This window comes from Dicentrarchus labrax, unplaced genomic scaffold (genome assembly GCF_905237075.1).
Source record: "Dicentrarchus labrax unplaced genomic scaffold, dlabrax2021, whole genome shotgun sequence".
In the NCBI taxonomy this organism is placed as follows: Eukaryota; Metazoa; Chordata; class Actinopteri; family Moronidae; genus Dicentrarchus; species Dicentrarchus labrax.
In genome coordinates this window covers 10,018,178-10,031,603 of record NW_026136712.1, presented here as the reverse complement: position 1 = coordinate 10,031,603, position 13,426 = coordinate 10,018,178, and the positions used below count along the sequence as shown (strand labels likewise).

The following is a 13,426-nucleotide window of genomic DNA, read 5'->3' as shown; positions in this document are numbered from 1 at the left end:
GATTTTGGAAAGGTAAAAGCACTAATCAAAAAGGAAATCAAAATATATATATATTTAAATACTACAGAATACAAAAAACAGCTACAGCACATAATGTTACAGGAAGAAATAGAAGAGAGGAGGTAGTTATATCTATAAGATCTGATAACACTGGTATAAATAAGACATTATTGTTATCGGGTAAGGTAAATTCACAAGTATGTGTGCATTGTAATATAAGTGAAAATGTAGAACATGTAATGCACTGAAGAGAGGGTAAGTTTACAACAAAGGGTGAGAGAGGCTGGATGAGGATGTTAGAGACAAATGAGAGAAGGTTTGGGAGGCACAGAGAGGGCTTATGTGTTTATTAATAAACACAAAATTGTTTAGTAGAATATAGTTCTTGTTTATTTCTTTATTTACTTTGTTCATACACTTAAAACTTAACTAGATCCGGTTCTACATACTCCGGTACGGTAGGTGGCGGTCTGCACCTGTAAATTGAGATTGCAGTCCGCCAAAAAAAAGAAAAATACCAAGAAGAAGAAGAAGTTAATTGTCGTAATTTCCTGTAGCTCCTCTGGATGCACTGAGTTACATTTTCACTCGCTCCTTGTGAAGGTTTGTAACGTTGATATTTGACACACAATGGTTTATATATGTGTGTGCATTTAGAGTTTCTCTACAGATTATCTTACGCATGTTTCGATGGTCAGTGAATAAAAACCACCACATTAAATACGTCGTACAAAGAGCGCCGTGTAGCTTAACAGGTCTCGCAGAATTAACGTTAGCATTAGCATAGCTAGCGTTAGCAGGTTCGCTAATGTTCGTTAATCTGAGCAAAAAAAAGGGCAAATTAAAAAATGTCGGCAGCTTCTTTGGCTGTGGCTTATACAATATCGGTCCGCTTAATCGTTCCTGAACACACGTTTCCATATAAACATCACAAGTTTCTAGTTGTAAACTAGTTAAAACCAGTGGCCCTGCGCTTGTACTGGAGGACAAAGCTAGTTGACATCAAATGAATGAGTTCTCCATTTGCAAACGAATCCGTAGTTCCCTAAAGCTGTACCAATGCAAAGATTTCATGTCGTGTTTTATCTCTTGCAGGGGAAGACACGATGTCAGGTGCTGGGGGAGGAAAACGTCCCTCAGGTGGGGACAGCCCCCCTGGCCCACCTGAGAAGAAAAGCAAAAAAGAGGAGAAGACCACCACCACTCTCATTGAGCCCATACGCATAGCTGGAGTCTCCTCCACGGTCAGTCATTTGGTGTTTACGCTCACTATTTTTAATCTTTTTTCTTTTTTTCCACTTCCATTACAGTGAATTTGCAACCTAATGTGACACTGCACATCATCTCAGCAACATTCAGAATCCCTGTTATTCCTCACCTCGGTGTCTGTATTTGTTCTGTGCAGGAGGAAATGGACATGAAGGTCCTCCAGTTCAAGAATAAGAAGCTGTGTGAGCGCTTGGAGCAGAGACAGGCGATGGAGGATGAGTTACGAGAGAAAATTGAGAAGTTGGAGAAGAGACAAGCCACTGATGACACCACCCTGCTGATTGTCAATCGCTACTGGTCGCAGGTACTTCTGCACATTTGTTTACATTGTTTTAAACTAATTATAAACACCTTTGAGCTGAAACTTGATTTATTAAAGGTATGTACCATGTTAAGTTTAGGGGTGTCTTGGTGGCTAACCTGGTAGACTGGTGCACCATATACTAAGGTTGAGTCTGCAACAGCCTCTTTGCTGCATGTCATCCCCCCTTTCCTGTTACTCTTCATCTGTAAACAGTAACAAAGGCTAAAAGCTTTAACAATAATAGATTACCTATTACATTGTAATGATACTCAAAAGAGCTTACAAATTCTGATGTTTGTTGCACAAAACATTTACCCATGGTAATGCTTTTTCCAGAGGATTAACTTTTTTTTATATCTTGTGTTTTTGATTTGCAGTTGGAAGAGTGTGTGCACGTTCTACGCAAACGTATTGAGCCAGAAGCTCCGCTGACATCTACCCCTGCTCCACCCTCATGCCCGCTCCCTGATCCCACACCAATGGAGGAAGATGGTGTTAATCTAACCTCACCAGCAACTGCCGTGCCTCCACCTCCACTCCCAGAGGCCCTGAATGAAGGGGAGCAGGCAGAGCAGCATCAGCAGGAGGAGCGTCCAGAAGAGCGCCAGGAGGAGCAGCAGCCCCAGCCCCCTCCTCCTGCTGGGTCAGAAGAGTTATTGACGCCCACAGAGCCGCCACAGGACTCAACAACAGGTAAGCAGCGTTTTTCTGACCAAGCTGCTCCATCACTGACTGTATTTATGGATTGTTTGATTTGACCATATAATCTGTAATATTACTTTATTTTATATTAATGATATTCGAACAAAAGTGGTTACATGGGTATGACACCACATTAGGTTACGTTTAGGTCAGTCTCCCTCCTGTGTCTAACTTAAAACCCCTTCTTTCTGTTACGTTGCTACTGTTGTTTAACGTTACACATGTTGCTAATTTTGTGAAGCTTTTGCAAAAACACATTGCTTCATCATTTTATTGCTTACACATAAGGATAGATGGAAATCAAACAGCATGTATGTGCCACAAAATACCAATAAAACATCTGATAGAATCCTAGTCTGGTTAAGGTGATTGATGTGTATTCTCTCAGAGTGAAAACACCTGCTGTGAAAATGAAGGAAAAGGCAGAGGGTCAAGTCAACTTTTATTTGTATAGCCCAGTATCACAAAACACAATTTGTCTCAAGGGGCTTTAAGGCTGAAACAGTATTACTGAATCTAAAAGTATCTTAAAAGACAAGCGACAAAACATGTTGGAGGTGTGAAAAAGACTTCCCTTTTATGCTTCGGTACACTCGTCTGGCAAGAAGCATGAAGACTTTCAGGCTGTTATAAGTAGTGCTAACCTCCCTCTATCTGTATTTGCCTCATCTGTTGCTTCATGTTTTAAATGTCAGAGAACTTGCAAAATGCTAAACCGTCAGTCAATGGCTGGAACTCAAACATATTTTAAGTTTTAATGAGGACACACACAGTTTCCATTTTTCTATCTAAAGATTGAAAGTTAATGCTCTGATCACATTATTACCCACTCTGCGGATTTAAACCAACTTCGTACATAACCACCTCCTATTATGTTTAGATGCATTGCCGCCTCCTCCTCCCCTGAGTGACAATGCCAAAGGTTTCCTGGCTACATTGGAGCACAGCAGCGAGGAGGAGCTCACCCTGCACCTCCAAGACCGCATGCAGTTCAGCAAGGAAGCCATCGCCTGCTTGGTCTGTGTCTTTGACAGGCTGCACAGCCGCATCGACAGCATGTGCAAGCAGGTCCAGGCTGCAGGTAACTGTGGAGACATTCACACATGCTGCACATTTTATATCCTCCGTTAAAACTAATTATCTGCTACTAATTGTGTTTTATTATCGAGTTGTTGGTCTACGTAAATGTGAGTATGGTGTTTTGACACTCGTAAGCTCCACTCTAATTTGGCACAACTACCTTTGTCTTCATTGGCAGCATATGAAGATGATAGCCAGTCTGAAATCATCAACATGAACCACACTCTGCAGGAGGAGAACAGCCGACTGCGAGACCTGGCCACTCTCCTGCAGGGCCGACACCACAAGATGTCCATGGAGGTACAGTGTCCTTGGCATTGTTAGTGGGCGTCACTGTAAATGGTTAATATTTGTGCTTGTGTGTGGGCATGCAAGCGTGTATCACAGAGTATGTGAATGAGAAAATTGTAAAACCGTCTGTGTCAATGTAGTTATTGCTTTTGGTGTGTATACTTGAAACTCATGACACAGCTGTTGTGGTGCCTTTGTTCTTATTGCAGTACAATGAGTTAGTGGACAAGGTGACCAGCTCTGAGACCAAGGTGTCTGAGATGGAGACGACAGTGGAGGACCTGCAATGGGATATTGAGAAACTCCGCAATAGGGAACAAAAGCTCAACAAACATCTGGCAGAGGCCATGGAGCAGGTACATTTGTATGAAATTGTCTATGCTTTTGTGTCTGTGCCTCTTTCTTTAGAGTGTGTGCATGTGATTCTGTCCATAAGGTGTAGGCTTGTGCTGTTATTTCTCTCATATAAATTATTTGACAGTGATAAGGTTTTAAGCATCAAAGCTTGTGAAACCAACTGTTCTTATTGATGCACATCTCGCTGTCCACGTGTGCATTGATGGAGTGGTCTTACTTGCATCAGCTATCTAAACATGAGCATTATCTGATATATGTCGTAGGATGTGTGCTTTCATGTTTTTCTGTCATGTTTGTCTGTTTTTTTTTACCTATGTTCTGCATTTGCTGTCTACAGCTAAAGTCTGGATACAGCAGCACTGGCAGTTCAGGTGGACTACCTGGAGGCCAGATCACACTGAACATTCAGAAGGTAAACAGGAATTAATTGTAATTTATTTTGTGTGATGTATGTCTATATCTTTGCATGTAACTGAAAGTTATACCATGCACATTTCTCCTATCTATAAGATGTTTGTTTTTATCCTAGTTTGAGAGTCTCAATGCAGAGTTGGAGCACAACCAGGAGTTGGCCAATAGCCGAATGGCAGAGTTGGAGAAACTGCAGGTGGAGCTCCAGGAGGCTGTGAGGGAGAGCGAGAAGCTCAAGGTAAAGATATGATCTCTGGTTGTTCCATTAGAAGCACGGGTACATATGATTATCAAAAACCCATTTCATATTCTGGAGACAAGTCATTTTTAAATCTTAGGCCTCACTGTCATCTCCTGATTTTTCAGATGGACTTGCGTAATATTCCAGAAGAGGTTGTAAAGGAGACTCTAGAGTACAAATGTCTTCAGTCCCAGTTCTCCCTGCTGTACAATGAGTCTCTCGGGGTGAAAACCCAGCTGGATGAGGCACGAGCCCTCTTGCTCACTGCCAAGAATGCCCACCTACGCCAGATTGAGCACATGGAGGTAAATTTACAAAGTTGATCTAAAATGAGAAAAGTTAATCCCTGACTTTTGTCCTGGCAACATAAAACGTGTGTTACTACCACTGCTTGGCAATATAGTCAGCAATGTGTGACTGTCTCCAACTGTTCAGAGTGATGAGCTGTCCCTTCAGAAGAAGCTGCGGACTGAGGTCATCCAGCTGGAGGACACACTGGCCCAGGTGCGCAAAGAGTATGAGATGCTGCGCATCGAGTTTGAGCAGAACCTGGCTGCCAACGAGCAAGCAGGTACCTTTTGAAACACACCATCACATCTATCAAGAAGTCTTTGAAGAGGAAAAGGAAATAATGCCATAGTGTGGGGAATTAGTATATACTGTATTTGTAAATGTATGCTTGCATGTAGAGATGGATTAGTTATTAGATCAGTGCAAACTCATTGTAAATTACAGTAACTGGAAGATAGGAATTTAACGATATATTGCGAATTCAAATTGGTAACATAAAAAATGAATCGTGATACACTTATTACTGACTTGCTTGTTTGATGCCCCACGTTACTCACGTCAGTAGCTGTAGTAGTGCAAAGATGTGTTCATAAATATCCTGTTTATAATCAGAGGTGTGTAAGAGTAAGAGTCATTAGGGCCATTTTTTGGAGTTATATTTTCAGTTTCACTTTTACAAAGGAAAGAAAATATGCAGGTTTTTTTGCTTCCTCAGAAATGAAAAGGGATTCTTTAATTGGATAAAGAAAATGTATTTTGTAGATTTTTGTCTGAGAAATAAAAAAATATATTTTTCAGTCAGCCTTAAAATTGTGAAAGAATGTGAATTGTTCCAAATCATGAGTTGATTGTTTGTTACATCCTTGACCTGAGGATTTTTATCTTTTATTAGCACAGATTGTAAAGTAGTGTATCATTTATGTCATGATGTCACTCCTGTGCACCATGCAATTGAGCTCATCATTTACAGAACAGATAATGTTGAATGACTCAAAACCAAACCACACGTTGACGGTGCTCTGAGTATGTCTGTCTCTCATCCTTTGTCTTCACTCTCTCAGGACCAATCAACAGAGAGATGCGACACTTAATCAGCAGCCTTCAGAACCACAACCTACAGTTGAAAGGTGACGTGCAGCGCTATAAGAGGAAGTTGCGGGAAACACAGATGGAGATCAACAAGGTAGATGACGGGATTCACTGTCAAAATTTTTCTGCCTTTGTTCACTGAGATTCAGAGGGTTGTTCTAAGCAAAACCAAAACATGTATTGTGATACATTTCTTATAACCAGTGTCACTTTATTTATCAGTAAAATATAGTAATTCTTAAAAATTATTTTTGCTTTTTCGACAGTTGCGTTGTCCAAGTGGCGACACAGGGGTGCTGATTCTGGAGGAGACGACGAGTGACAGCATCGACGTGAAGAAAGAGGAGGATGAGGACCAGGAGGAGGAGGAGGAGAGAAGGAAAGAACTGGAGAGACAGCGCGCCCGGGAGAGAGAGAGGGAGAGGGAGGCTGAGAGAGAACGAGAGAGGGAACGTGAGAGAGAGAGGCAGCGCAGCGATGAGCTGAAGAGGAAGGACTCGGACACACTGAAGATGCTCCGAGTAGAACTCAAGTACATCCCCCTTTATTTATAATAACAAAATGGTTGGCCTTAATCACCCATTTGTGGTAAAATACAAGCACTCAGTTAATTGCACTGATGGGATATGCTAATGTTAATATACACTCTTTCTCCTCTTTAACCCAACAGAAAAGCCCAGGAGTCCCAAAAAGAGATGAAGCTGCTGTTGGACATGTATAAATCGGCTCCAAAGGAGCAGAGGGACAAAGTGCAGCTTATGGCAGCTGAACGCAAATCTAAAGCTGAGGTTTGTTCTTTGGTGTGTTGTCCTTTCTTCATACTTTTGCACATTTCCTTTTTTGCATGTAACAAAAATCTCTTTGTTAGCTGCTAATAACAAATAAATAATTATATACAATGCCTATCCCCCTACCTTGAACCGCCCAGGTGGATGAGTTGAGGATGCGAGTGCGAGAGCTGGAGGAGAGGGAGAGGAAGGAAAGCAAGAAGCTGGCCGATGAAGATGCCCTCAGGAAGATCCGAGTGGCAGAAGAGACCATTGAGCATCTGCAGAAGAAGCTCGCTGCCACTAAGCAGGTATGTGTGTGTTTTGTTCCCTCAAACATATCAGTGTGTCTACCACTTTTATCTTTAGTTATGTCTAGTACACTCATGCTTTAACAGTGGAAAAGAGTCAACACCCTCTCCATATATTTTTTGTTCTTTTTTTGTTTTGTCTATTTTACAGCAGTGTGTAGCAGCAGAAAGATATTTGTTGTCAGCTTTTATCCATCCAAAGGGATTTTAAATTCAGCCTGAACACGTATGCATCATTTTTATAATTGGTCATAGCAGCAAATTGACATTATTCAAGAAGATGCGGTTGAAAGATTTTCATACTAGCAAGAAATGAGACATGAAGACATTAGCCCTATTTGGAGAAATGTCAAATTTAAACTTTTGGGACAGCACCAGATATGAATATCAGCAAGCAAGCTGTAGAATGAAACTAGTGCAATGAGTGTCGCATTTGCTTATGAAAGATTTGTCTCCTAATCTTAGACAACAAAAGAGGAACTGAAAGCCGATGTTGTGGCCTCCAATTTTAAGTCTGATCAGCTGGTTCATGTAATGCTAGCAAAATGTGTTAGTGCTTTTATTTCTGATAACTCTGGCTCAAATGTCAATTATAGATATATGATCTCTTGTCACCCGAAAGCTGTAAGCATGGCAGCTGTGTTGTTAAAAAGAGTGAAAAAGAAAACTGCTTACCCTGAAGCCACTCTGGGTTGTCCAAACATCTGTTAAACTACTTTTCTTAACCTTTTTAATACAAGAAGCAAACATAATCGCATTCTAGCTCTGACAGTGTCTGTAAGTTAGTTTTTCTTCATTTTCTGATAACATAATCTTTTAAAGCTCTGCCATTATTTATTTAAATGTGTAAATTATTAAGAATTGCTGGTGCTCTGGAAGGAAAAGGGCAAACAAAATTTGCACTAAATCGTGTCAATAGCTTTGTAGTCTTGGTAAGATAAACAACATAAATGTTTTTTAGTCATTCTGAGAGGCAACTTTTATTATCTGGCATAAATTATTTGCATTGCTGTCTAAATCTGCTCCATGAGAAGGAGGGGGGGTGCTATGAAACGATCATGTTGACATTTAGGAGGAAAAATATAAATGCAAAAATGAAGGGAAAAAAAAATCTTTTTGGGTGGGGCAAATCTTTTGGTTGAGCCACCCTGATAAATTCCAAGTATGTAAAGCACTGTCACATCTGAGCTCACTTACTTGGCTTTGCTGACTTGTAAAATGTTGAGACCCTCTTCTGGAATTTCAGTACGTCAGAAAACTGAGGGAATAAGAGAGCAGGCTGTCAAGAGATGGAAAATATAAAAACCATTAACTGACTGGGGTCAAAAGTTGGCTAAGTAATGTTGTCGTAATTCTAAAACTTGTGTTGCGTAGATAGTGGATCCACCCACATTAAATAATGTAAGCGTGTCATGATAAGGTTCATTCAGCTGTTGACCATAGTGCTATATTAAATATAATCAGTCTCTTCAGTTTGTATGAATCCTATTATCTTTACCCAATGCACATAAGGAGCATTTACTCTTTGAATCTATGAACTCTGGTACAAAGCAGATAACTGCACAACCACCTAAACAATGCAGGTTTCCTCTTCATTAGCACTGAGACTGTTATTAAATCTAGTTAAATTAAATAAAGGAAATTACACCAAAAGTGTTATGGAGTGTTTTAAGTTGTTTAACTGTTGTTCCATACCATTTTATGAGCATTAAACAGACAGATGTTTTGATCTGAAAGCCTACAGCTCCTCATGCTTGAGAGGTCTAGCAGAACATAATTAACAGTAGGTAAAACAGTCTTGACTGATGCTGATTAATTCGGCTCTTTTACTTTTGCCGTCTTAAGTGGTAAGAAGTTAAAGTACAGCAACTAAACTGTTTTGGACTCAGATGTGTTTGATTTGTTCCCCTCAGTTCCTGGCTGCCAGAATTTAACTGTGCTGGGGTGACAGATTGCCAAAACTATCCAATAAACAAGCTACTTGTGAGTTCATATGACTTTTATTTATAGGCCCCAGTTGGCTTGTAAGTGGGCAAAGTGAACCAAAATGAAGCAAACGCAGCAAAGTAAAATTTGTAGCAATGTTTGTAGCACAGAAAACAAACCAGGTGTGATTGTACCTTGAGATGCATAGTCATAAATCGGCCAATGAAGGTGTAATGTAATTAATCACATTAGGGAATATGCTGACAGCACACTCAAATTTAACAACTTTGCACATCTGCGATTTTTCATACTAAGAGATACCAGACATTGAACTGTGTTAGTATTTCTTATTGAATCTGTTTAAAAACTAAATAAATGGAAACGTGCAAACATTTTTATTTCACACACGTGGATTAGTTTTACCTATTTTCAGAACATATTTTAAAAAGAAGCGTGGCACTTTTGAGGGGAATATTACTTGGAATTAACACTCACACCCCCCGAGTGCAAGCTTTATATGAACAACTAAAAATGGTGATGAAGTTAGTTCTGAGTCCAGAAGCAATATTCTTGTTTTTGATCCCTGACACCTGTGTCTCTTGAGGAGGAGGAAGCCCTGCTGAGTGAGATGGATGTAACCGGCCAGGCCTTCGAGGACATGCAGGAGCAGAACAGCCGACTGCTGCAACAGTTACGGGAGAAGGACGATGCCAATTTCAAGCTGATGAGTGAGCGAATCAAATCCAACCAGATCTACAAGCTGCTGAAAGAGGAGAAGGAAGAGTTGGCTGACCAAGTTCTCACATTCAAAACCCAGGTGATGTGTAAATTCTTCACCTGGAAAATGCAGCATTGATTGTTTTCCTTGTATCAGGGCACTGATGCTTTAACTGTCACTCTCCAGGTGGATGCCCAGCTGCTGGTTGTGCAGAAGCTAGAAGAAAAAGAGGGCGTCCTCCAGAGCACACTTGCCGCTCTGGAAAAAGAGCTGTCTGTCCGGACACAAGCACTAGAGCTCAACAAGAGAAAGGTGATAAGAGAGATCTTATCAGCTGTTGCACTTAAGATTGTTGTCATATGTTCCTAAATATAAACAGCATCTTAAGAGGATCTGAACCGCAGCATGTGCTGAAAGTGATACTTCTACACTTCATCATTTCTGTGTTTTCAGGTGCTTGGGAACATTTCTGACATCCAAAATTTGTGGGGTTGTTTACTACAAAACATTGCATTAATGAGCTACATTGTTAGCAAATTAAACCCACCATCTGTCCTGATTCTCATACTCGCAGTTTTTGCGAGTAGTCAAGTGCCTGTTTGTGACATATTTCTTGTAGTTGCTAACGTTGCCCAAGTACCTGTTAAGACTGCATTTGTGCACTGGGGCACTGCTAGTGAGGTCATCTTGTTGCTTATGTAAATATGTTTCTTGAAATAGGAACAACCATGAATAATACAGTTAAAACTCACAGAAGTGGTCGCTTACTTTAACTGAAACCAGTGGATACCTGGAAGCCATGAAAGGGGATCTAAAAACATGGTATGCTGTGGAAAATGGCCGTCAGAGATGGAAAATACACACAGTCTGCAGTAAATAGCATAAAACGTGAAACCAGTAGTGCCATTGTTTAAGTTTGTACTCAATCAAATCTCTAAAGTTGAAGCACAAATAACAGACTCAGAATGTTTTATCCAAGCTTACTACTACCACTGCTACATTACAGCTCAGGAATCTCATCATTAGGTTGTTTTTTTTTATTGAGTGTGTCCGGTTCCTTCCCTGCTGCAGGCGGTGGAGGCTGCCCAGCTGGCAGAGGACCTGAAGGTGCAGCTGGAGCACACACAGGCCAAGCTTAAGGAGATCCAGGTCTCTGTGGCTGAGAACCGCACAGCCCGGGAGAGGGAGAGCAGCAACCTGAAACGAGCACAGGTATGTTGTATTTTAGTCTTGGGAAAATCACTCCATACTCTTTCCAGATTCACACGAGTTACTCCTGAAGTTCTGATTGGAAGATCACAATGAGGAGTCTGTCTCACACAACCCTTTCCCTGATGCTTTCTAGGAGGATCTGTCCAGGCTGAGACGGAAGCTGGAGAAACAGAAGAAGGTGGAGGTGTACTCTGACGCTGATGAGATCCTGCAGGAGGAGATCAACCAGTACAAGGTGAGAAAACGTTCTTGCGCGGAGAAATTTATGAATTTAATCAATATCTGTTAGTAGCAAGGGAGTTATAAAAACACCAGCAGCTTTCTGGCACAATCTGCAGCAGACTGTTGTCGACAGTGAAAAAGTAATATGTCTTAATGTAAAATAGTACACCTTTTGTAACTTCCTTGATTGGCTGGCAGTGGCAGTTTTTCATTCATGAGTATGGGCCAGAAAGTGAGCTCAAACCTGAAATTATTATAGTCGCTTTGTGCTTTGGGGATATCAAGAATTGTACTTGTTACACCCTCAAGTGTTAGCTATGGTACCATACAATGGATAGAGGTAATAACAATGTTGGCAAGGCAGCATTTGGCTCAAATACAATGTGTTTATCTGTCTCCAGGCCAAGCTGCGCTGCCCCTGCTGCAACACACGAGACAAGGAGACGGTGCTCACCAAGTGTTTCCACGTATTCTGCTACGAATGTCTGAAGATGCGTTACGACACCCGACAGAGGAAGTGCCCCAAGTGCAACTGTGCCTTCGGCGCCAACGACTTTCACCGCATCTACATCACCTAATTCACAGAGGGGCAGAGGAGTGAAAAGAGAAAACAGTAGACAGAACCAAAGGAGGGAAAAGAATAGAGAAAAGACAAAGGAACTGAAGATTTATTCAAAGAGGCAGACATTTTGGGGGATATCAGCTGAGTGTGTCTCCCCATTTTAATCTCTTTGGAAAGACTTGTTTTACATCATCATTGCCAGTTGGTGATTTAATTTGGTGACCAAACAGATATTTACACATCTGACTGAGAGTGTTGTGCTGTAGTTAATAAACGCAGTTGTTTGTGCACAAAGTGATATTCTTACATGTTGAGCTGCTCTGCACTGTTTTCCTTCTTGCCATGTTAAACAACCTCTTTTAACAAACTGGGCCCACTTTTAAATATGTCTTTTAGCTTTTTTTTTTTTTTTTTTTTTTAATGTATTGAAGAACTTGGAAGTGCAGTGGTACATGCTTGGTCTCCCTGAGGCGTTTCTTTGAATTGTTTTGTCCTGCTGGAAATCCTGTAAAATCAGTGAAGCTGAAATTTAAACAAAAATTAAAAGAAGCCATCCTTTACAGACTTGAGGATTGCATCTGTAAAGCTAAATATGTTTCTAATATATACAATTCAACAGTCACAATTGTCTAAACTTCCTTGGTTAGGCTATAGTATTAGCAATGCCTGAGAAGAATCAGCTAGTTTGGCACCCAGTCAGCACATACAGGAGTGTTTGGATCACCTTGGGCAAGGTCCTTTGTGTGTGTTCATCCTGTTGCCATGGTTCCTATTGGAGAGTTTGACACAACATCTGCAGCTTATAGTGCCTCATTACTGATGAAATCACTGCAGTGGAAAGTCAGCTCATATGGGTGTCCTTAGTGGGCCCTGCAGCTCCAGGTCCTCTTAGACCACTTTCCTAAAGGTTAGCCGTGACAGTCGAGTACAAAAACATCTGTTTAACAACATGCTTCTAGTCTAATTGAGCCAATGAAACTCCTTTTCCTCTGTTCTGATGATGTGAACTATTTACTGGGAGGTTGGTTAGCGTCTGTTTGACGTTAGCTCTTGTGGGAAAGGCAGTTCGCACCATGTAGCACACACATAAAAAAAAAGTTCCAGGCTGCAGAGAAAAAGAGTGAATATGTGAAAAAAAGAAAAAAAAAGTTTATCGTGCATTTGGGAACAGTTAAGTTAGACTTTTGGCAAAAGAAGAAGAATTGGTAATAATACATGGGCAGAGGTTGTTTACGCATATGAATGTGCATAACCTGTATAAATGAGTAGCAGTGCCAAGTGATCGTTTGTGTGCCACACAGCACAGATGTTGTCGTAGTAACTGATGGTCTTCATTAAAATATGAGACAATGCTGTGACATGGGGCCAACGTGATAGCACTCCGAGGCGTGCGTCCACTGGCTTTTGTTATTGCATATTTGTGCTGCAGCAGCAGGCAACACCCAACCCCAGACATTAATAACACCACCCAGCGTCAGGGACACACTCACTATTCAAATGTCAGTTTACCAAAAAGCAAAAGAGCATCACAGCTGTTTTGTATCTGCTCAGGGGCACTCGAGTGGACAAAGATAAAGCTTATCTGACTTTTAACTTTGAGCAGACTTTTCTTCCTCAGGCTTTAAAAGGCAGATTCTTCTCGTGAATGTCATCTGTTTTTGCCTCAGTTGCTG

At 41.0% G+C, this 13,426-nt stretch overlaps 1 protein-coding gene across 3 annotated transcripts; it reads left to right on the top strand.

Moving 5' to 3' along the window:
- Positions 1-523: 523 nt before the first annotated feature.
- On the top strand, positions 524-12,313 carry rnf40 (ring finger protein 40). 3 transcript variants are annotated; one of them, XM_051418835.1, is made up of 20 exons: positions 524-603; positions 1,096-1,244; positions 1,406-1,573; positions 1,951-2,266; positions 3,156-3,356; positions 3,534-3,655; positions 3,856-4,002; positions 4,341-4,415; positions 4,533-4,652; positions 4,781-4,960; positions 5,091-5,226; positions 6,008-6,129; positions 6,302-6,567; positions 6,706-6,823; positions 6,964-7,113; positions 9,644-9,856; positions 9,944-10,069; positions 10,829-10,969; positions 11,103-11,204; positions 11,593-12,313. In XM_051418835.1, the coding sequence occupies exons 2-20, from the start codon at positions 1,107-1,109 to the stop codon at positions 11,767-11,769; spliced, it is 3,018 nt and encodes a 1,005-aa protein (XP_051274795.1). In that variant the 5' UTR covers positions 524-603; positions 1,096-1,106; the 3' UTR covers positions 11,770-12,313. The 3 variants fall into 3 exon arrangements, with proteins under 3 accessions (XP_051274795.1, XP_051274794.1, XP_051274793.1); XM_051418834.1 differs by having other exon boundaries at positions 6,706-6,835; positions 9,647-9,856; XM_051418833.1 differs by having other exon boundaries at positions 6,706-6,835.
- Positions 12,314-13,426: the final 1,113 nt, after the last annotated feature.